The following is a 22,918-nucleotide window of genomic DNA, read 5'->3' as shown; positions in this document are numbered from 1 at the left end:
TTTGACAATATAATGATATAGAAAAAAAGAGTTTCAAGTCTTCAATTAATCAATCAATCAATCAATAAACAGCCAGTTATGGTCTGCTAGTCTAAGTATGGTTTATGGTCTTCCCGTAGGCTATGGTCATTATTAGTCTGGTCAGCTGAAATGTGCCAAAACTACTTTAAACCAGGTCCCAACTGTCCAGACCAGCACAAGACCAGCAAGGGACCAAAAAAATAAAATAAAATAAAATTATAACAATTTTTTGCTGTTTTCTTTTATAACACAATCGTTTCTTATATAATATTTTTATTTGACATATCTGTCTTCTCCTGCACCTTCAGAAAACTAAAATGTCTTAAGTGAATCATTTTGATAAGGAAGGAAGTGAATAACATTTTCAATAAATAATAAGTGCAGGAATCATACAGCCTACTAGGAGCCGGTGTTGTACCGGCTTGTGTGAGCGCCTCCCTTGAACGCTCTCTTACAACACACAAAACACAAGTTTGGACAATATTTACGATCTACGACTCTCACCGCTGACCGTGTGGAGATGTGATTCATTTCCCCCCATCCAGTCTGACCGATCTGTTGTTTTAAGTCTGCTGTGAAGACGGGGCGTAAGCGAATTTTTCAACGGCATGCCGGGGAATTAAGTAGCCTGGTGATCTGAGCATCGAGGGCTGGATTGCTCTGAAATCGAACCCGCGGATTAAGGCCTAAATTCCCGAGCGGATACATGTACGTATTTTAAAATTATATACCAGCCAGATATTTGTTAAACTATAACGGTTTTTCTTTCTTTCTGCATTTCATATTGTAGGTTTAATAACACATCCGTTAACCTACGCAAATAGTGTGATGTTTGTGAAGGCTGGTCATTTGACAAGCAAAACAAGCTAACGCTAGAGCTAACTGCTCTTTAGGACGTACATTCACACGACATTAAGTAAAAACAAAAGCTGTGTCAACACATAATGTTTAAATGTGATCATTAATATAATTTATAGTAAATTAAAACGGGTAACGTTAACGTTAGTAACGTTTAGTTGCATTATCAAATGTAATCGAATGCATGTATGAATGTGTTATTTGAGAAACTTTATTTAATTGTTATTCTGTTTTTATGTCTTTTTATATAGGGTTGTGTTTATCAGTTGACATGAGGAGAGAAGATACAAAACCGAGTAAGGACGGGTGAGTCGTTTGCACTAATAATGTTATCAAATCACTTATAATAATATGTAATAATGTGTGTATAAGCTAACGTTATATAAAACAAGTTGTGAAAATAAAACGCAAAAGTATGGGTGAAATAACGGTCTCACATCACTGTGTGACAAATATATTTATATAAAAATGAAACAATATACTTATTATGCCCTGTACTTGTATACAACATTTTAGTATATTTCAAATGACTCACACATTCTTACTGACAAATGTGTACAACCTAGTTGTTTGAAGGATAAAGCAAAGTTTGGTAAAGATTTCAAATTACCGGTAGTTTTTTTAGGGCTTCACTGTGATCTTTTTACTGTCATCTAATGATTCTTGTTCTAAATATGCCTGACAATATATCTTGTTATATTGTTATACAAGACAACTTTTTTTTCTATAAGTCTTGGTAAAATGTATGACAGTCATAATTCTTTTGCTTGGAAAAAAATGTAAATTAAACAGGACACATTCTAATGTTTGAGAAAAACATAGAGGCTTTCATTGAACTTTCATTGTTTTGATTGCTTGAAAACGTTTTATTAAATCATATAGATTAAAATGAAGCCATTTGGTTTGGAGACCAAAAAGTCTGAAAAAGGTACAATAGAATGTACATAAATGATTTCTATGAATTGTGATCTTAAGGATTTGGCAGATAAGCACAATATTTAGGATGAAATAACAGACTTTTGGATTGTACAGAAACATATGGCACACTAAGCTCATGGTAGATCTCGAAATAGTTGTTATTGCTAAAAACTATTTCACTTTGAAGGAAATGAATGCTAACTTCAGATCTTGACCCATGTGTCATTGAATCTGAGAGAGAGTGAGCAGAAGAAGCTCATGGTAGATCTCGAAATAGTTGTTATTGCTAAAAACTATTTCACTTTGAAGGAAATTAATGGTAACTTCAGATCTTGACCCGTGTGTCATTGAATCTGAGAGAGTGAGCAGAAGAACACAAAAAACAGTAGGACATTCAAGGACATGAACATATGCCAAGCAGTATAGGGCAACACTGATATCCCAACTTAATTTTTACAGGCACTGCTCAGAGGAAGGAAAGTAGCTGCCCTTAAACAAATAATGCCTGTTTTCTGTTAGTTGTATTTGTGCCTAGACAGTGGGACGGGGCTCTTGTGCCCTTATCGCCAGCTTAACACATGTTTGGAAGGAAAATCTTACTGTGGTGGTGGATCTGATTTGACTTTGTGGTTTACATGTGATAGACGACTGCAGCTTGCCTCTCATTTGAGGTATCTAATCTGTATTAATGAAAGCTAAAACCCCCGATGATGCCACAAAGCTCAATAAATCCTCCAGAGACCCCCGCGGGGCAGACTAGTAGCCAGCATTAGTGGAAGAACCGTATTTGCATCGAAGTGTGCTGGACTTGTCAGGATCTTGCATCACACCTCAGTACTGTTACTGTGACTTGCAAATAAGGGTGAATCATTCTGAAAACCTGTGGGGTGTGTGAAAGCATTCTGTGGTAATTCAAAACAAGCATAGGTGGTTAAAGATATTATGGTGAAGAGCATTGAGAATAAACTGTAGGAATAGATGTGAATGTCATTGCTATATTTGTGGGGTTTAAATGTCAAGAGGTAGTGAGACTCATCTTATGAACTTGGGTCAGAGTTGCTTAGTGAAGTGGGAGTGCATGAGGTGTCTTTTGGAAAAAAAAAATTCTGCCGCCTTAATGGTAATCTTACAAGCCACTTTCTGATTCTGTTCTCTTCTGAGATTTGTTAAAAGTTGTGCATTTTAGAAATTGTTCAGTTTTGTGTTCAAGTCATTACATAGGTATAGTTGGTATATGCAATAAATAAATAAAAATAATAAAACCTGTTAGGGTTCGGGGTCGGTAGAATTTTTTTTTCTTTTTAAGAAATTAAATCTTTAAATTGATAAAATGATGATGACGAACATATGATATAACAGATTTTTTTTTGTTTTTTTTTTACTTTCCATTATTTAGAGAATCCTGAAAATGTGTCATGATTTCCACAAAAATATTAAGCAGCACAACTGTTTTCAACATTGATAATAAGAAATGTTTCTTGAGCAGTAAATCAGCTTATTAGAATATTATTCAGCTTTGCTGTCAATAAAATATTTAAAATTGTGGTAATATTTCACAATATTTCTGTCTTTTATTGTGTTTCTGATCAAATAAAAACATAAAAAACTTTTAAAAACATGAACATTTTAACTGACCCAAAAACTTTGAACATGTAATGTATATTTGATATGTTTCTCATACAAAACTGGAAAAGTTAGTATGTTATTCTGTTAGTAACATTTGGTTGCACATGTATGCATATATTTTCTTAAATATTTAAAAAAAAAATTTATTATATTTCAGTGTAGAAATGTTCCCACTTCTTCTCCGGTTCTTCAACGTGTTACGACATGACGGTTCAATCCATTTATCTGTTTTTCCACAGTTTTGCTGCCGATCGTTTGAGACAGGCCCTCCTCCAGCCCTGAATCCAGCATGACGGAGGTCCAGGCCACAGTGGAGTTCTCTGTGGAGCTCCACAAGTTCTATAATGTGGATCTCTTCCAAAGAGGGTAAGAACATGTTCTTATCCCGGATAAAGTGTCATTCCAGGTTGGGTTGCATACACAAATAAAATATTTTCAAGGTTGATCTTGGTTAGAAGCCATGACTAAAACAACAGGAATAGGAATGAATTGCATTTTGAAACCTTTGAATAAGTGTGGCAAGGTTTTATCAAGCTCCTGCTCCTCAACAAGATGAATCTTTTTCTGTAGGATGGACAAAGTTTGTCTAGATTATGTAGACAAATTGTGGTATGTGTTTGTAGTAAGATACATAAGGAAGTTAATAGTTAAATGATATTCATGCAAGGGTATAAATGTTTCACATTCCTTTTGTATATCGCTTTTTTGGTCTTAGTTTTTGTATTAATTTTGAGCCTAACTGGTAAACCCTGTTTTGTTCTTGACGTCTGTTTCGTTATAAAGCTGTTTTCTTTACAGTAAAATTCAATACAGAAACCTGTAGCCTGCAGCTCTCGTCTTCATTCGTGCAATCTATATGAGATCATCTTCACTGATATTAATAACATGTAGTGCTCTTTTATAGTCTTTATAGTCTCGTTGTCCTTCCTGCCATTGCTTGCTGGCACAAGTCTCAGCTTCTTAATCTAAATGTGCACCATCTTTTCTTAGAATTCATAATTTAGGAGTCTTCTCACAATTATTTTTGTTCAGGCATGTCACACATGTCTGCTTGTACGGTTGTTTAATGTTGTTCCCGGAGTTGGCTAGCAGAGAGGGACACCTCAAAATACATCGCTGTTTCTCTGTCTTTATGTGCAAAGGAAAGCAATGCGCATGCTTGTGGAACTTTCAATAATGATTTGGAGAAGAATTGTTGAATGTTGTTTTTTATTTTTATTTATTTATTTATTTTTGTGAACAAAGTACAAAGTATTTTCATAGCGTTGCAAAATTACGGTTGAAAAACTGATGTCACATGGACTTTTATCAATATCCTTACTATGTTTCTGGGCCTGGGAACATTTCAGTTGCATTGCTGCCAATGCAGGGTCAGAGAGCTCATGGATTTCATCAAAAATATCTTAATTTGCGTTCTAAAGATGAACAAAGGTCTTATGGGTTTGACATGACATGAGGGTGAGTAATTAATGATAGAATTTTCATTTTAGGGTGAACTGTCCCTTTACCAGCCTGTAGAGTTTGAGTTTTCAGTCATGTCTATAGCACAAATGGTGCAGGACACAAAGTTAGCATAGGTCATAGATGTCGACAAAATAAATGCGTTTCCATATTTAACATGAGGATGCCATTTCTATTAGCAGACAATCTCAGAATACAATTGAGGTTAACTCCAGATTGCACCAGTTTCAGTATGTGCCATAAACCTGAAATGACCCAGCATATGGTACAGGTATTTGAACACTCCATACCTAGTCTTATCTAAGCATGGAAACATAGGCATTTCAACACACTAGAGCCTAATGGCCAGAGGTGGGTAGAGTACCCAAAAACTGTACTCAAGTAAAAGTAAAAGTACTTCTAGAAATATTTACTCAAGTAAAAGTAAAAGTACTAGTCTTGAATAGTTACTTGAGTAAGAGTAAAAGAGTATCGGATAAAAAATCTACTCAAGTAGTTAGTTACTAGTTACTTTGGGTCATATATACTGAGCCTGTTTTTATTTAGATATATAGATAAAATGTATGTAATGTATGTGTGCGTGTATAAATGTATATATTTCATCAGCCTTTACTCCAATTTATGTAATTTATTATAAAACCCTGTCTGTTTACTTAAGTAACAGATATAGGTGTCATTCCATAACATATTTTTAATACGACTGACTTTATATTAAATGTGAATTTAACATTGAAAGTTAATGTGATATAAATATTGCTACTAATCTTTCATTGTTCAGAAAGAGAGCAAATAACATTTACATTATTAAAGATCATTTTCACTGACAGTCTAGATTTCAATCACTCTCAGAAACTCCCATTAATATCACTGAAACTGTTAACACTCTGAAATCAATATCTTAATTAAAGATTCGTACAAACATCTGCACTTTGTTGTTTCTGACGAGAGAATTCGCCAGAAAGAGGTATTCAGTCAGTGAGTGAGTGAAGGAAGCACCGGCATTTTAGCGATGACTCATCGGAACACCTCTGATTGGCCAATGCTTTAATAAGCTCAAAAGAATCATGTGTGAATAATGCACACACATGATTTTTTTTGGAAGCTGCATTCAACTTGACTCCCCTCTGTTATAAGCCACACACGTACAACAAACTAATGTCACAGTGGTATCGTGTACTGTAATCGAATGTAGCCCAAGTTATTACCTGTTAAACAGTAGACAGCACACGCGGTGTTCATCTAATAAGGATCTCCATCGCTAGCAAATAATAGCCTTTGCAGATTTGCTTTCAATTCAATGCAGTTCCAGCCACGTTTTCAACGCTGCTGATGTTAAACGTTACAACTCCGAGTGAACCACTTCAGACGCTCAGCGCGCGTGGCAGGGAACTGAACGAATCATTCAAACTGATTCATGAACCAGTTCACTCGTTTGCCAATTGGTTTGATCAAGCCTTTGAACAGAATTGACTCAAAAGAATGAATCGTTCACGAATGGGCATCGCTCATTGCCCAGAGAAAAGTAGACGGCGCGTTTGGAATAAACTGAAGCATTTATAACATTTATTGCATTAAGATAAAGTAACGAGAGGAGCGTCGCCCACAGTAAGGAGGTAAAAGTACAGATTTTTCCCCAAACATTTACTCAAGTAAAATTATAAAGTACACATCTTTAAATATACTCCGAAAAGTATTAGTTACCCCAAAAAATTACTCAAGTAAATGTAACGAAGTAAATGTAACTCGTTACTACCCACCTCTGCTAATGGCCCATTCCTGTTATGTGATCTATAGAGGCCATTGTGCACTATGAAGAGCCACAGTTTTATTCGGCACAGGTATGAGTTAAGTTACAAGTGCTGCCCACATTTCAAAACCAGTCACTAGATATAACTAGAGGTGGGTGGTATAAGTATAAAACAGGACGTTGCTAGCATTTAAAGTTTTTTTTGCTGGATATCCAAATTGTTTTGTGGTAAAATATGTTGTGTAAAGGGATAGTCTACCACAAACGAAATGTTCCGTCATCATTTATTCACCCTATGTCATTCCAAACTTAAATTAACTTAAATTCTTACATTTACATTTACGCATTTAGCAGACACTTTTATCCAAAGCGACTTACAGTGCACTAAGGCTATACATTTTTTATTTATTTTTTTAATCAGTATGCGTGTTCCCTGAGAATTGAATCCATGACCTTTTGCGCTGCTAACGCAATGCTCTATGACTGAGCCACAGGGAACTACATTACACAAATTCTTCTGCAGAACATAAAAAATATATATATATCGAAGTATGTCGGTGATCAAATGGCCTCAGTTACTACTTACTTCTGTTATGTGGATAGAAAATAAAATGGAAGTCAGTGGGAACTGAAACTGTTTGGATGCCAACATTCTTTAAAATGTGTTTTATGTTCCGTGGAAGATTATACAGTTTAGTAAATAATGATAGGGTTTTCATTTTTAGATGATCTATCCCTTTAAGGTAGTCATACGTTTATGCAGCGTTACACTTTCTATGTTGCAATGTAAAGAGTCCGTTTTCAAAGCAAAGGAAGAAACACTACGTTTTGGTCAGTGCTCAGTAGGGTTGTTTGGTGTCAACACAGCAGTATGCATTCTCAGGTTAACATTCCACATCTGCTGACATTGTCGCCACGGGTCTAACTAAAACACAGAGCCATTGAGTTTGCTCAGCTGTGTGACAGGAAGCACAACGCAACCGTCATTCTCCTCTTCAGGTCCTGCAGGGGGACTAGTCGTTTGTTCCTGTTCCCAGATCTGTGTTCCGGCCAGCCGGTTATATTCTTGCATATCTTCTCGCTCCCACATAAGTGCCTCTGTGTGCTTTTGATGTCATGATATTCTTATCAGAAGGAAAATTGCAGCTCTATTTTGGTTGCCTGAACGTCGTCTTTCATTGCAAATGCACGAGAGGATGAAGCACAGGATATAAATATGAGCTGTTTGGATACAGCCATGTGCTGGAGCTCTGTGATGAGATCAGTGTGTCCGGGTTATTCAGCCGAGCTCTGATGAGTAGAAATGAGGAACTGAGTGGTTTGTGAAATGTATTTGAATGTCACAGCAGCTTCTTCCTTTCTAAGAACTGCAGTAAGGAGAAAAGCTGACCAGTTTCTTTATAAAAAAAAAAAAAAAAAAAAAAAATTTTTTTCAAGAAGTTTGGTTGTGTTTTCTGAATTTTTCTCTGCTGAATATGGAATTATTTTATTCTGACAGCCTTTTCTGCATTGTTAAATCTGTGGGGTCAAAAGAAATGACGCTTTAGCTGAGTTGTAGTCTGAATGTATCGTTATGAGGGGAAAAACAGGCACTGCGATATTAATAAAAAAAAAAAAAAGATAATGTTATGATGTGTTCTGAATAATTTTGTATCGCCCAAAGTGACTCACCAAACAAACTCACTGGTTAAAATGACTCACTGAATCACTACATAAATCAGTCTGTTTTGATTCATTATTTTTTCTTGTTCTAAGTTTTTTTTTTTGTGTTTTTTTTACTCCCCAAGGCTGCATTCTCATGTTTAAAAATACGTTAAAAACAGTAAATGTTGTTACTTACTATCTCTCTGCTGCTCAAGAAAATTTATTGTTAGTGTCTGACAGTTATGAAGCTGTGTTTTTAAGGAAACTGGGATAAAGTAATAAATTACTTTTAGAAAGTACAGTGGAACAGCATTTATTTGAAATACAAGACTTTTGTAATGTAACTCTCTAAAAAATAATAATTAAATAGAATTAGACTCTGTATAGTTAAATTATTTGAGATTATAATCCCTTACTATACCTTTACATAAAGTAAGTCTTTGAACTGGGCTTCAGGCTTTTCTTACATGGACTACACACAGTAAGAAGAAAAATATCATCAAAAAGGGTCGTTTAGATAGCGGTCCATAATAAAATCTGGTGTTGGCTTTTATAGTAGTTGAAGTTGAAATATCTTTAATGTCCCCAAGGGGCAATTTGGTTCACAACAAGTAGCCAACACGTACACATTCGCACAAAAACACATAAAACCATAAGGAATAGGTAAATAAAAACATAAATACACATGTACCTATAGTTTGTTGAGAAACCCAACAGCTAATGGTACAAATGATTTCAAATATCTGTTGGATCTGGCACGTTTTCGGTAGGTATACCTCCTTCCTGATGGTAGGAGGCAAAATTCAGAGTGTAGTGGGTGAGTGATGTCAACCAAAATGGCCATTGCCCTCTGTGTAGCTCTGGCCTCATATATATGCTCAATGCTGTTAAGATCAATGCCAATTATTTTCCGACATATGCTTACATTTTTCCCCAATCTATTTTTGTTAGTTACGCTCAAATAGCCAAACCAGCAGATCATAGCAAAGGTTAAAATTGATTCAACAAACTGAAAATTCAACTGATTTAGTAATAAAGCAGGCATACATTTTTACAGCTGTAAGAAGTATAATGCTTGTCTTGAATTCTTATGCTTATGAACACTCTTGTTTTCTTGTATGTTATGACAGGTTCTATCAGATCCGAGCCAGTATGAAAGTGCCACCACGGATCCCGCAGAGGCTGGAAGCCAGTCTGCTGCATCCCATAGGTAAAAACACTTCTACATCTCAAATGAACATGTCCTGTCATGTCACGATACCACAGAAATATAAATCAAGGAACCAAAACAATTCCTTAGTTCGTACAAAACAGTTTTTTAGTATTTAACCTTCATAAAATGTTATATATGTGCTTGCTTTATTTTTTGTCTAAAAATGTCTAGGTGTTGTTTAATGGCCTAAAGACGCATGAAAAATGCTAGGTGTGCCACTTTCTGTTTTTTTTTCCAAAGCGTTCGGGCGCTTGCGCTCCGGAGGCATCTGCCATTGCTAAGCAACCATGACCTGTGCTCTCCATGAAGAGCAGAAGTTTCAGTTGCAGCACTAAAAATCGCTTGCAGTAGCTCTGCTACTAAATTAATTCCAAACTGGCTATCCCTGTAAAGCTATGATCAGCTGTTCCTTCATCTTGGCTGAGCTTTCAGTGATTGGTTGGTTCTTGTCACATGATGAAATGTTTTTATCTCGATGCGGTGTGGACACGCCTGGAAAAAATGAGTGCGTCGCACCACCGCGTCCGCTTCGCAGCTGCGTCTCTTCCTAAAAGGGCGCGCCTGCCACGCGACTACATTTAAAATAACAAACTTGAGCACGCAAAGACGCAATATGTGACCAGCCCCTAAAGCTGACATTTGAGATTTTGGTTATTTAGTAACAAAATTTATTTTATAACATATTACAAATATAATAATAGTTTTAAAAAGTTACTATTTATTTATAATATTAATTTACAATATGTAAATGTATTAATTTAAGAAAAAGATTAATTGAGTATGAAACTTGTTGTGCATACAATCTGTTCAACTGCACACATGCTGCAATGCATAAAATGCTATCATATGATTTCTGTATCATTGTTTGGGAGAATTTATTTTTACTGATATCTCATTCCAATTTGCCATTGGAATGAGATATCAGTATGTGTTGAGGCTGTATTTTCTAAAGACAAATAAAATGTTTCAGCCTGGTAAATTATCAGTCTTATCTCTACAGAGATTTCTTTAGGCTGCATATTTCAAAGGAATGCAGCTTATCTTCAGTTATGAGGGTTAAATGTCCTACCTTCCCTTTCTAACAGTTCTCACAGCTTTAGCCTTCGGCTCTCTTAAGATTACATCAACATTCACCTCAAGGCTTACAGTGATTGACACAGTGGGTTGAAAGAATCTTTGCCTGTGCTCTAACAGGCTCTGTGTCTGTTGGAGTGTGTAATGTCTTGCACCCTGTGGTGAAATGTGGTGAGAAGCATCATTATCTGTCCAGTGATTCCTCAAATTCTTTCCTAATACAAGTATGAGGGCAGTCTTTTAGCTTTGTGTTTGAAAAGCATGTGTAATGTTGATAAACATGGGTAACAGTCAGATGCACACTAAATAAATTTGACATTGACTCCATTGGTCAAACTTGTGTTGGTGCACTTTGTCACGTCATATTTGCATGTACACAAATAAGGCGGAAAGATTTTCAGAGAACAGAAGGGTATAAACTGGAAAAAATAACAGCAGATATTTATTTCCGATAAATTAATTGGCTGTTTTTTATGGGTTTTTTTTATGGGGAAGAATAGCAAGTATCTCTAAGCTTTGTAAAGCCCTGCTAATGTGTGTTTTCGCACAGGTTCAGATCTGGCTTTTCCAGCATCAGTTCAAGATGATGTGGTCTGCAGCAAAACCTTTCAGATACTTTATAAAAACGAGGAGATTGTAGTCAACGATGCCCTCGTATTCAAAGTGATGATGCTGCTAGATGCAAAGAAGGTAAGCAAATCTCATGACTCAAACAACACGCACACTAAGGGTTCAGTGATAAAATCTGCCTCTGTATGCATCACTAGTGGGTGGTGATAGTCTTTTTTTCCCCTGCAGGTGGAAGATTCCTTAAATGAAATGGACTTTCAGCTGTCTTTGGACCTGTTCTTTACCGATGGCGACTACTCGTATGTAGAATAACAGAAAGAAAAAAAAATTAACTGTTGCTTATATTTTGAGTTAGGGATTTGAACAACACTATTACCTAAAATCATTATACTGTTACTTTAAAAGCGTCTGCTAAAAGACTAAATGTAAAAGAGTGGTTTCAAATATAAAAGTGTTTGTTTTTGTCTGTGTTCAGGCCCGAGGAGCCAAGTTCTCTCCAGAGCATAAGCAGTCGAACACTGCGTTTGCACTTTAGCCTTCACCGAGGCATCCACCAGCACGTCAACATCATGTTTGACTACTTCCACCTGTCTGTCATCTCTGCCACAATCCATGCATCACTGGTGGCCCTGCATCAGCCTCTAATCAGGTCAGCAGTACACTGAGAACTGGACTAGTAGTCATTTTGAATATGTCACAAGTGGAGACTGTAGACTGCTGTGCTTCTCAGGACATAAAATAAACTTACAGTGTGTGTGGGGGGGTAAATATGATCTATCAAAATTGTGGCTTTATTTTAAAAGCAGTAGAAATGTGTAATACTGTATTTGACTTGCAGTGTTTGTCCCCTCAGTTTCCCACGGCCAGTCAAAAGCACCTGGTTGAATCGTAACGCTCCGGCACAGAGCAAAGACTCTCTCATCCCAACACTAGAGTCTGTGGTGTTCGGCACCACCTACGTCAAGCAGCTGTCCCCAGATGTAAGAATACAAACGCGTGCACACACACACAAACACACATATCCTTACTCAACCAAATGTGCAAAAGAGAAGATGTCTAGACACTTCCCTATTAGGTATTAATTTCACAAGTTTCATTCACATTAAATGCTCTTTTTTTTTTCTCTCAAATGCAAAAGATTGTATCACTAAAGGGAATTGGGTATTATAGTAATGCAAAAACTTTTAATGCTCCTGCTGTTGATGTAGAATCAGTGAAACATGAAGTTCTCTTTCATGATTTGCAGGGCAAAACCTTCCTGGTGTCGGAACAGTGCCTACAGCACGCCATCAGCCTGCACCAGAGCATGTGTGCTAGCTTGCTGCAGGCATATCAGGGCCTGTTCTTCTATTTAACCTCCCTAACCAAGAATCTTCCCGCATCTCAGCGCATAGAGCTAGGTATGTAGTCTGTCAGAGCTGAGAGAATAAAAGTCTTGTTTCCAACCTGAGTTGGATGACTGAAATGATTTATTTTAAAACATTTTTACACTGCACTTCAGTCTTTGACCTTGTATAAAGCTTTTTTTGTGGCTGGTTGTCATGAAGTTTTGGTTTAATTTGCTTTGCAGAGTGTAATTTTAACAAACTTTGATTACTAAAGCCAGTTTAATCGCTGAGCTTCAGTGTGTGTATGTGTTCTAGGGGTGAGCAATATACACTACTGTCCAAAAATTTGGGGACTGTAAAATTGTAATGCATTGTTATCAGAAAGGATTTAAGAAATTGATCATAAACGTGACCAAAAACATGTTTTAAATATTTTAAATATACTTTATATTTCATATTAATCCAACAATGTATCATGGTTTCCACAAAAAATATTAAGCTGCACAAATGTCTTTAACATTGATTTAAAAAAAAGAACAGAAAAAAAGACGTTTCTTGAGCACTAAATAAGCAAATTAGAATGATTTCTGAAGAATCATGTAACACAGATGACTGGAGTAATTATTACAGAAAATTTGCCATCACATGAACAAATTGTATTTTAAAATATATTACAGTTTTACATTTCACAATATTACAATAATTACTTAATTTTGACCAAATAAATGCATCCTTGTTGAGCAAAAGAGAAAAAATTTGGAAAAATCCAAAACATTTTGAACAGAAGACCATAAGAAATTAGTGTGGTAGAAATTAAAATTGTAGGGAGAATAATTAAAAGATCTTGTTGGGAAAAAAATAAAAATTATATATATATATATATATATATATATATATATATTAGTTTTCAGTGTTTTTTTTTAAGTGATAATATTTCTTACATTTAAACTTTTATATATAAATGTTTATTTTATATAAGTTTTATAAAATAAAAATTTTTGCTTATTGCATATGTATATATGTATGTTATATATGTCTGTATATCTGTTTTGTTGTATATGCTTTGGATCTTTTGCGTTCACATATTAATATATATGTTTTAATCTCATCAGAGCCCATCAGATCACTGAATACTCACTTACACTAATGCAACCATTTACTTGAAGATCTATTTAGTGACTTTTTAAGGACTGCTGTTCTGGACATTTACGTGTTAATGTTTATTTAACTGCATAGTGTATGCCTCTGCCCTCTCTTATGTATGAGTCCGCATGTGGATGCTTAAATCAGCTATTTTTGTGTGTTTGGACCTCAGAACTAGTCTATAACAAGTCTTTCCCTCCAGAACATTCACCCTCACTCACTCACTCACTCACTCACTCAGTCAAAGCTAAACTACTCACCCCTTTCCGCTTCTGACAGTGACTGAAATTGCATGTATTTACGGGTTCATATTAAGCTCAAACAGCAAAAGTGTAGAGTGAAAGTTTTAAACGTGCCTATATGTGCAATCCCACCACTAGCCAATCCCAGCATGCAGGTCCTTTATGAACGAGTTCTCAGAAGACCTTACCCTCGAGGCCAAAGGCACGTCTACATAGGTATGTCCCTCCAAAACCGACCCTCAAAATTGCTCCACATGCCTCTTGCCTTTCATTCTTGTCTTTTTAGCTTTCTTTCTTTCGTTCCCTGTACCTTGGACATTTGTCACTTGTTTGGCAAGTGCCCTTCAGTGAAGGAGTTTTTAACTCAACTTAGTCCTCCTTTCCTTTAGTAGTATCTCAGATCTCAGGCTGACTTGGGATCAGTCTTATTGCTTGGAGGTTGCTGGTATTCTCTGTCCTTTGACTCCTACTTCCTGTGCTGTTGATCCTCTAGATCCCTCTCATGTGCTGTCAATCACAGGCTCTTCAGACAGACCCTTCTCTCTTATTCACTCCATACTGCTGCTACAGGACCAACATTTTCACTCTGCTGTCTTTTTTTTTTTTTTTTGTAGAGGAACTTGATGTGGAGGCACGACTTAATGAGCTTTGTGAACAAGTCAAGGTATGTCAATGGAAGTTAGTACCATTTAATACAAAAAATACAGAGAAGGATGTGTCCCAAACAAGTCAATATCTTTATTCAACTTTAAAGAATATTATAGAACTTTATTGAAGGGTCTTGTTACCATCTGACTACATCTGTAAAGCAGAATTTGGTTATTTTACAGTTTATGAGCAATGTTGCTCATTTATAAGTTATAGGCCAAAAGGTTGAAATTTGAATCAACAAATCAGATGAATGTAAAATAAAATGAATTTGAATAATGATGGTATGTTTTAGTTTGCATCCATCAATTTTCAATGACTTAACTCACTGAATTGTACAAAAATAGGCATTACAACTTGATAATTTGATTTATAAATCATTTTTGTTGAATTTGGGGCTAAAATAAATACTGTGAGATATATCATTATTGTAATGTAACATTTCTCAATTCATAAGTTAAGGTCATACCTCCCACCACTCTGGTTGTTGATTGGCTGGTATCATGATGCTGTACTACACTCTTTTATATCTATGATGGTGTGTATGTATCTTGTAGCAAAGGGCAGAAAGCCCAGATGAGTTGGCAGAACTGGTGAACATGAATTTGGCACAGCTGTGCTCTCTGCTCATGGCATTGTGGGGGACTTTCCTGGAAGTGGTGTCCCTGAATGAGCGGGTCTCTGCCCTCTTGGTCCAGGAGCACCATACACTACGGGTGAGTTTTGAGATTTGTATTATATGCATATTCTAACCGCATACTTTCATTGTGTTATGCATTGCATTCTGAAAGATTTTGTATCACAAAAATGCATGAAATTGATGTTGCATAGTTAGGAGTGTTTGTGCACAGTACATTTCTGGCTTTACTTGTGTTGTATTTACAATTTTTAGGTGCAAAGATTTGCAGAAGCTTTCTTTTGTCTTGAACACCCAAGACAGAGTGCACTAGCCTACCAGGAACTGCAGTACGGCTTCAAATATCTTTACTGTAATGTAGTTATTTAGCACACGGAAAAGATTTGAATTATCATGATAATTCAAATGAACTACTTTATTCAACAGTGCTCACAGTCACCAACAGATGACCACAGCTATCAAGAACTCCTCCTACTTCTTGTGCTTGCCACCTCTTCCTGTTGAATGTGCTGATCTTGATGGGGATGTGAACTCCCTACCAATCATCTTTGAGGATAGATATTTGGAATCAGTTACTGAAGGTAATGTTTGATTATCATTTCAACCATCAGCTCATATATATGTATATATATATATATAATTAGATTTTGAAAGTGTTCAAGGTTTGTGCAAGATTTAAAGTTTGTTTTAAAAAAAAAAAACAGGACCACCCTCACAGATAGTTTAACTCCAACCTATCTGGTTCAGTTATGTTTTTTTATAAGGGTTCAAGCCTAACTCTGCAGGACTTTGGCCCTCCAGGAGCAGGACTGGACACACCTGAACTAAATGTAGTGAAAAGGAACAAGACCTTTGAAATGTCAGATTTTGTGCTAGTTCATACTCTTTAAGATAAACTAGGTGTGGCTTAGTGGTTTGGTTATAAAACACTTAAAGGTTCAGACCCTTTATGAGGCAATTCACCATTATTTCCCAAAAATTTTAATTCTGCCATTAATTACTCATCCTCATGTCATTCCAAACCTGTAAGACCTTCGTACATCTTTGGAACACAAATTAAGATATTTTTTATGAATTCCAAGAGCTTTCTGCTCGTCCCATAGGCAGCAAGGATCCTAAGCGCAGAGAAGACAAAAATAACTTTATTCAATAATCAATCTCCTTTAGGTCTCTTTGGTGCCATTTTGGTATCACATACATATTTTTTATTTTTGGGTGAACTATCCCTTTAATGTTAGATTGCACTATGGAAACAGTCCCTGTAGTTAAGTGACTAATCACTTAGGATAAATAGTCTGCTAAACTACTACTTAACATATTTCTTCTGCCCTGAAGATCGTGATGGTCCATGGCTTGGTCTTCACAACACCAGGAGCAGCTCTGTGTCCACTAAATCAGACAGGTCCAACTCAAAGGACTGCATTGCTAGTGGACTGGGAGGCCTTGGCCCGTACCCAGATAAGCAGCAAGCTGCCCTTGCCACGGCTTGGCCTGAACAGAATGAGCCTCCCCTCAAATCCAAAGCCAAATCTATCAAGCTAAAGAAGAATGCCAAGACTGAAAATTCAAAGAAGCTTATCAGGCAGAGCTCAAAAGACTCTGTGGTCCTCACAGGCTACAAGAACTTGAAGGTTCCTCATGGTGAACCGACCACCAAGTCCAAAGAAGTTGACACTCAGTGCAATCCGAAAGACGAGCTAGATGATGTAGGCAAATACATCCACCAGAATGAAACTGCAACCATGCATTGTGCTCCGAATGCTAAACACTGCACAACAAGCGACATTCAAGGCAACGCCGGTATCCAGAGTGACAGCTTTTCCAGTCTTTTGAGTTTGCAAATGCAGGCTAGGCCCCAGGCAGGTACTGGAGCAGAAGCCGGAGAAAGCGCAGCTGGCAGAATTGATTCGACACATCCACCCGCTGGGCTCAGACATATTGATGTCAAACCGAGCGACAAGGACCCCTACCAGGGCGATAAGGTCACCATTCTCTTACGGCACCACTCAGATCCGACTGCCAAGAGGGATGTTCCAGAGATCACACAGACCGATTTCTCTGAGTTCAAGAGTCGAGTTGGGGAAGGTGCCACGTTCATCAGAGCTTGTGGAGCCGCTTTGAGAAGTGAATGTGTTCCTCAAGCTTCCTCCAGGCTTTCAGATTCCGGAATCGAGAGCGAGCCCAGCTCTGCAACACAGTTAGCACCAGTTTCTCCATCTCCTTTTGCTAATACTTGCCTGGAGGCACCTACAGAGCCCATTCAACAGAGTGCCAACCAGAGACCATTTCCGCTTAGCCCTGCCTCCAGAGGAGCCACCACCTTGGAGGGTCTCAATCCAGAGAGCACCAGCGGCATCAGTGGAGTCCAGTCTTCCCTCACCTCCATTAATTCGCTCCCCTCGGATGATGAGGTAGAGACGGAAGTCACTAGCAGAAAGTCCAGCATCCTGGTGCAGGAACAGAGCCTCATATTTTCGGGAGAATATCATAGCCTCCCGTTATCGAGCTTTAGAGTATTAGCTCAGCAAAAAGCCTCTATCAGTCATGGAGAAAGGCTGGTCTCTTACAATGAGGACCCTGCTCTTCAGCCCCGCTGTGAAACGAATGATCCTGACAGGCTGGCGGGATCTAATGAGACCGATGTTCCAGGTGGTGCACCTTTGGGGCCAGAAGCATGTAGTGAGCCTCAGACGGCTGCCCACTCCAGTACATCGGTCACAAGCAGCACGGATCTGGTGAAGAAAGGCTTTGTGGAGAACTACTTTGGCTCCCGTTCCAGCACTGATGTATCTGAGATCAGCCCATTGGAGACTGCAGCTGTCACGCTGGGGATTCAGACTAATGCTAATGATGAAGAGGACGAGGAGGAAGAACAGGAACATGAGATGATTGAGAACGGTTACTACGAGGAGACAGATGGGCTGGTTTATGTTAATGGACTCCCAGGGGATGAAGTAAAGTGTGAGGATGAGGGAGCAGAGGGAAGGACCCCTTTTTATGATCACCTGGGTTTGGAACAGCTCCAGGAAACATACCTCCCCTCAGCTGGCCAGGAGACACGGCCTTCTGGACCAGCACCAACCAGCAACGACCTATGCTGGTACAAGAGCGCCCCCACTGCTCAGATGACGGCGTGAGTGTTCTTTTTTTTATGTTTCTTGCCATTGCCCTTTAGTTTTGGAGTTTTTCATGCACAAAAAAAAATATGTATATTGAGGTCAAGGTTTTTAAACTGTGAGACAATTTATCAGGATTGTTTGAATAGAAAATTCAAAAGAACTGCTTTTTGTAAATATAAATTTTTAAAATTTACATTATAAATGTTTTTAATGCCTCTTTTGATTAATTTAATGCATCCCTCCTCAATAAAAGTACTGGCCCCTAACCTTTGAACACCAGTGTATGCTATTTCAAACAATGAAGTGTCTTTGCCTTCATAGTCTTTTAATAAACTTAAATATCTTGCCTTTTTGCCTGAGATCATCTAGGTCACACAAGGCATATTATATTAATATGTTAATGTGAATTGTAATGATAACCAGCTAGCTATTAAGGCATTATTTTAGGCTACTTTTCTAGGTAATGCCATCTTTAAATAATCTTTGCAAAATGTTTTGCAGCAATTTAATGCAAATTATTATAATAAATGTTACAGCAAATAACTGTAGATAAAAATGTTTCAAATGCTGCTTCACATTGACTGTTAGCTGGGATTCTGGTTCTGCATTAAGACATTTATTAGAAGTACATAAAAAGGAGAAGCATTAAATGAGTTCATGTTGCTGCAGACTGCAGATGCATGAACTTATACCTGATAGTAGGTTCCTTTTTTGTGTCACTGTTTGATGGAGTGTTTCAATCTTTAGGTTTGCCCAAGCAAAAGAGGAGTTGAAGCAACTAAAGTTGCCAGGCTTCCTGTACAGCGAGGTGGCGCATCTGGCCTCCACTGTGCCATATTTCAGCATGGATGAGGATGAAAACACTGATGAGGGCATACACTTAATAGTTTGTGTACATGGTCTGGATGGTAAGCAGTCACAGTCTTAACGTTGTTAAATCTTATATATATATAACCCTGAGTCTACATGTACAGATTCAGATCAATGTTTCTTAAAATAAAAACCATTTCTTTAGGTAACAGTGCAGATTTGCGTCTAGTGAAGACTTATTTGGAGCTCGGTTTGCCTGGAGCTCGTATAGATTTCCTAATGTCAGAACGCAATCAGGTAAACTGCAGAACAAGCACTGGGTTTTGGCTGTTTCTAGAATGAATAAATTGTGTATTATACAAATGTAAAAAAATAAATAATAAGTGCTTCTGAAAGGTATAAAGTATGCGTAAAATCGCTGATAAAAATCCAATAGGCTTGGAAGATAAATGTGATATAAAATGTGATATATTTTAAAATATTAACCTTCTTTATATTTGGTTGTTATTCAAGAATGACACATTTGCTGATTTTGAATCCATGACTGACAGACTTTTGGATGAAATTGTGCAGTACATACAAATCTTCAACCTCACAGTTTCCAAGATAAGGTAAGATCTTTTCATCAAACTCAAATAAATGAGAAAGTAAAACTCAGATATGAGAAATCATCACAGTGTTATTTCACACAACATATTTAGTGGCCCTGTCTAGTGTGACATTTCACAACAGTTGATTTTGAGGGCTTGCATATTCCTATTAAATAAATTAAATATCGTTGTGGTTTCAAAACATTAGACTAAAAAACATACACAAATTCACCACAGGGACATTTGAAATACTGAGGCTGTTTTGCCCTCACCTTTGGTAAACTTTTGACCCCGACTTTGTCCCAAAAGAATCCCTCACCCCTTCCCTCTCTTCCAAGACTATGAGGTCTTAACCAAAGTGCATCGTGGTACATTCGGGCCTCATAGGGGGCGCACATGAGCACCATTTTGCACTATAAAAAGACAAATAAATTGAATTTAAAATGAATTTTACAGATGTGCAAATGGAGGTCAATCCAAGTATGCCAGTTTGCACTGGATCTTAAATTGAATTTTAATTTGACCTGGTTTGAAAATATGAGCTTGTCAAAAGTAAAACGCATCTAGCCTTAGGATGACAGAATCACTATGTTGTCTTTCTCAGTTTTGTGGGTCACTCTCTGGGAAATCTGATCGTGCGCTCGGTGCTGACGAGGCCCAGGTTTAAGTGTTATCTCAGCAGACTACACACGTTTCTATCTCTGTCTGGACCACATCTTGGCACGCTGTACAACAGCTCAGCCCTCGTCAATACCGGTAAACCCTCCTCATGAAGTTTTCTGAAGACAGTCGTTTACGAGCCATTCATTTTTAAACTGTTTCTCTCGTTTTTCTCTGTGTCAGGGCTGTGGTTTATGCAGAAGTGGAAGAAATCTGGCTCTCTGCTGCAGCTGACCTGTCGCGATCACTCTGACCCACGCCAGACCTTCCTCTATAAGCTAAGCAAGAAAGCAGGTGAGTGTGATGTTATTTTGGGACCAGCATGTTGATGTTAGTTCGATTTTCTCCATATACAAACTCTCAAACTCTTTTTCAGGTCTTCAGTTCTTTAAGAACGTGGTGCTGGTGGGGTCTCTTCAGGACAGATACGTCCCCTATCACTCTGCTCGAATCGAGATGTGTAAAACAGCCTTAAAGGACAAACAGACTGGTGAGAATTACAGGAAGAGTTTATTAATAAATTGCATTTATTTACCCTCATGTCATTCCAAACCCATTTAACTTTTACTACTAAAGGTTTTAGGTCAATTAAATTGAAGTTAATACTTGGCAAGGATAAAGATCTTAGGTTTTAAGATTGTTTTACTGCTTCTAACAATATATTTCTCTCCTTTATCTTCTTGTGTGATCAGGTCCAGTGTATGCTGAGATGATCGAGAACCTTCTTCTCCCTGTGCTTCAGAACAAAGACTGCAACCTGGTGCGTTACGATGTCATCCATGCGCTGCCCAACACCGCTAACTCCCTGATTGGCCGGGCAGCCCACATCGCCGTCCTGGACTCTGAGATTTTCCTGGAGAAGTTCTTCCTGGTGGCAGGGCTCAAGTTTTTTCAGTAGCCTTGCTAGATCGGAAGCGAATACCTCACTTCAAACGACGTTTTTTTTTTTTTACTCACGGTTTTAGTATGCTCTTGGAGGTAAAGCAAAATATATCAGTGTTATTTTTGTTGTTGGTTTTGTTTTTTATTTAGTCTGTTGTGAATGTGGAACTTATCATTTTTATTTTTCAACTGCCATTTTTTTTTTTATCGTCTATTCATTATTAAGAAAATCAACCCTCCTTGTGGTATTATTTTTTTCATTGTTATTTATGTACAACTTAAATTTTTACCATTTCATTTAACAATTCATTCTATGAAACGATCTTATGCTGAACTGGAAGTGTAGCTGCTAAAAAAGAATGAACTATTTATTCGGGGTGGAAATCCAGGTCGTTTTCATGGTAAAAGCATGTTCACTTGAACACTTTGGTATCTAGGTTTGGCTTGTTGAACTGCATAAAACATATTTTCTATTAAGAAATTGCCATTTGACTACACAATTTTAAAAAAAATTTTTTTTTTTTTTTTTTTTACAACGTCAAAGGCTTCCTTAACCTAGACGAACATGATTGTAGCTGAAACGAAGCAGCTTTGGACCGCGTGTTGGTTTTATATGATGTCTCTGATGCCCATTGCATTCTCATGCACAGTCTCAACCCCAGCCTGGAGTTGGGTGGAGAAAATGCATGCTTAGCATGTTAGTATTTACTTTTTATTACAGGGGATACAGCTAACAAATGAACAGTGGGCCAGGTGTATGGGCTAGAGGGTTAGTCAGTTTAAAACAGCACAAATACTAGTAATAGGATCACATAGTTGTGGGAAAGTATTTATGTTCGGTTTCCTATGGAGGAATTTGTTGATGCTTGTGTGCAAAATACTTTAAATAAAACATTGGAATTATCCTGTTTTTGTTAAAATGGTTTTGTAACATGAACTCCACATTTCATTAAATGTATTCGCAATAAATCTTTTTGTCCTCTTTTTTTTTTTTTTTTATAGAAGCTTTGTTTTCATGGACTACTGTATTTATTTTAAATTAAAGGAATAGTTCCAAACCTGTGGAAGGCTATTTCCATAATGATAGGTCATTACAATCTCACAGTTGTAAATTTAGTTTTGTAATTTTATGTCTTCCACTTGTGACTTGATTTCAAGAGATGACTTGTGTGTTTTATCATGAGTATTCTAAAGTCATACAAAAGCATTGTGTAAGGCACATTAATACAAGGTAATATAATACTTCTTATAAAACATACCACTTTTATGGTACTTTTATTGTATTTTTGGTCTTTCTATAAGCTGTCCTTGTATGAAAAAAAAAAAGTTGAACGTTAGCTCATTGACACATTTTCTTCTCTAGATGGCACTGTTTACTAGATCTCGGAATGAAAGACATCTTATTGCTGGTAAACTTTTGATGCATTTCATATTGTACTTAGTGTTATTGTTTGTATCATTTGAGATACTATTATAGTTTTTAATATTTTGCATTCATTTTACTTTTTTATATGTTCTATTTTTTATGTTTTATTGAAATTATTTTAATGGGTTTTTTAGTTATAATAATTTTGTTCTTTTTTAATTTGTTTTAGTGTTTTTGTCTATGTAATGTTTACTAAATATAAATTTAAATTTTCTAAATGAAAATGAGAAATGTTGCCTTGGCAATTAGCTTAAATAAGATGTTTATTTTATTTTTCTTATTTTCCTTTAGATAACTATAA

At 37.0% G+C, this 22,918-nt stretch overlaps 1 protein-coding gene across 3 annotated transcripts; it reads left to right on the top strand.

Moving 5' to 3' along the window:
* The first annotated feature begins 433 nt into the window (after positions 1 to 433).
* On the top strand, positions 434 to 22,160 carry fam135a (family with sequence similarity 135 member A). 3 transcript variants are annotated; one of them, XM_059565849.1, is made up of 22 exons: positions 434 to 729; positions 1,131 to 1,175; positions 3,663 to 3,789; positions 9,406 to 9,485; positions 11,113 to 11,252; positions 11,361 to 11,431; positions 11,608 to 11,781; positions 11,986 to 12,112; positions 12,379 to 12,532; positions 13,984 to 14,061; positions 14,460 to 14,509; positions 15,051 to 15,209; positions 15,386 to 15,459; positions 15,557 to 15,711; positions 16,466 to 18,263; positions 18,997 to 19,157; positions 19,265 to 19,356; positions 19,573 to 19,670; positions 20,254 to 20,405; positions 20,493 to 20,603; positions 20,686 to 20,799; positions 21,002 to 22,160. In XM_059565849.1, the coding sequence occupies exons 3-22, from the start codon at positions 3,713 to 3,715 to the stop codon at positions 21,205 to 21,207; spliced, it is 4,071 nt and encodes a 1,356-aa protein (XP_059421832.1). In that variant the 5' UTR covers positions 434 to 729; positions 1,131 to 1,175; positions 3,663 to 3,712; the 3' UTR covers positions 21,208 to 22,160. The 3 variants fall into 3 exon arrangements, with proteins under 3 accessions (XP_059421832.1, XP_059421831.1, XP_059421833.1); XM_059565848.1 differs by having other exon boundaries at positions 1,131 to 1,185; XM_059565850.1 differs by lacking the exon at positions 13,984 to 14,061 and having other exon boundaries at positions 1,131 to 1,185.
* The last annotated feature ends 758 nt before the right edge of the window (positions 22,161 to 22,918 follow it).

Source organism: Carassius carassius, chromosome 14, assembly GCF_963082965.1.
Source record: "Carassius carassius chromosome 14, fCarCar2.1, whole genome shotgun sequence".
NCBI classification, from domain to species: Eukaryota; Metazoa; Chordata; class Actinopteri; order Cypriniformes; family Cyprinidae; genus Carassius; species Carassius carassius.
The sequence above is the reverse complement of the archived record's forward strand: the minus strand, read 5'-3'. Positions and strand labels throughout refer to the sequence as shown.

What these genes read in the sequence shown, in the direction of transcription:
- fam135a (XM_059565849.1), top strand. Translation starts at nt 3,713, where the DNA reads ATGACGGAGGTCCAGGCCACAGTGGAGTTCTCTGTGGAGCTCCACAAG. An exon ending in CAGTCTGCTGCATCCCATAG is followed by an intron (nt 9,486 to 11,112) that starts GTAAAAACACTT and finishes GTTTTCGCACAG; the next exon opens with GTTCAGATCTGGCTTTTCCA. An exon ending in CTGCATCAGCCTCTAATCAG is followed by an intron (nt 11,782 to 11,985) that starts GTCAGCAGTACA and finishes TTGTCCCCTCAG; the next exon opens with TTTCCCACGGCCAGTCAAAA.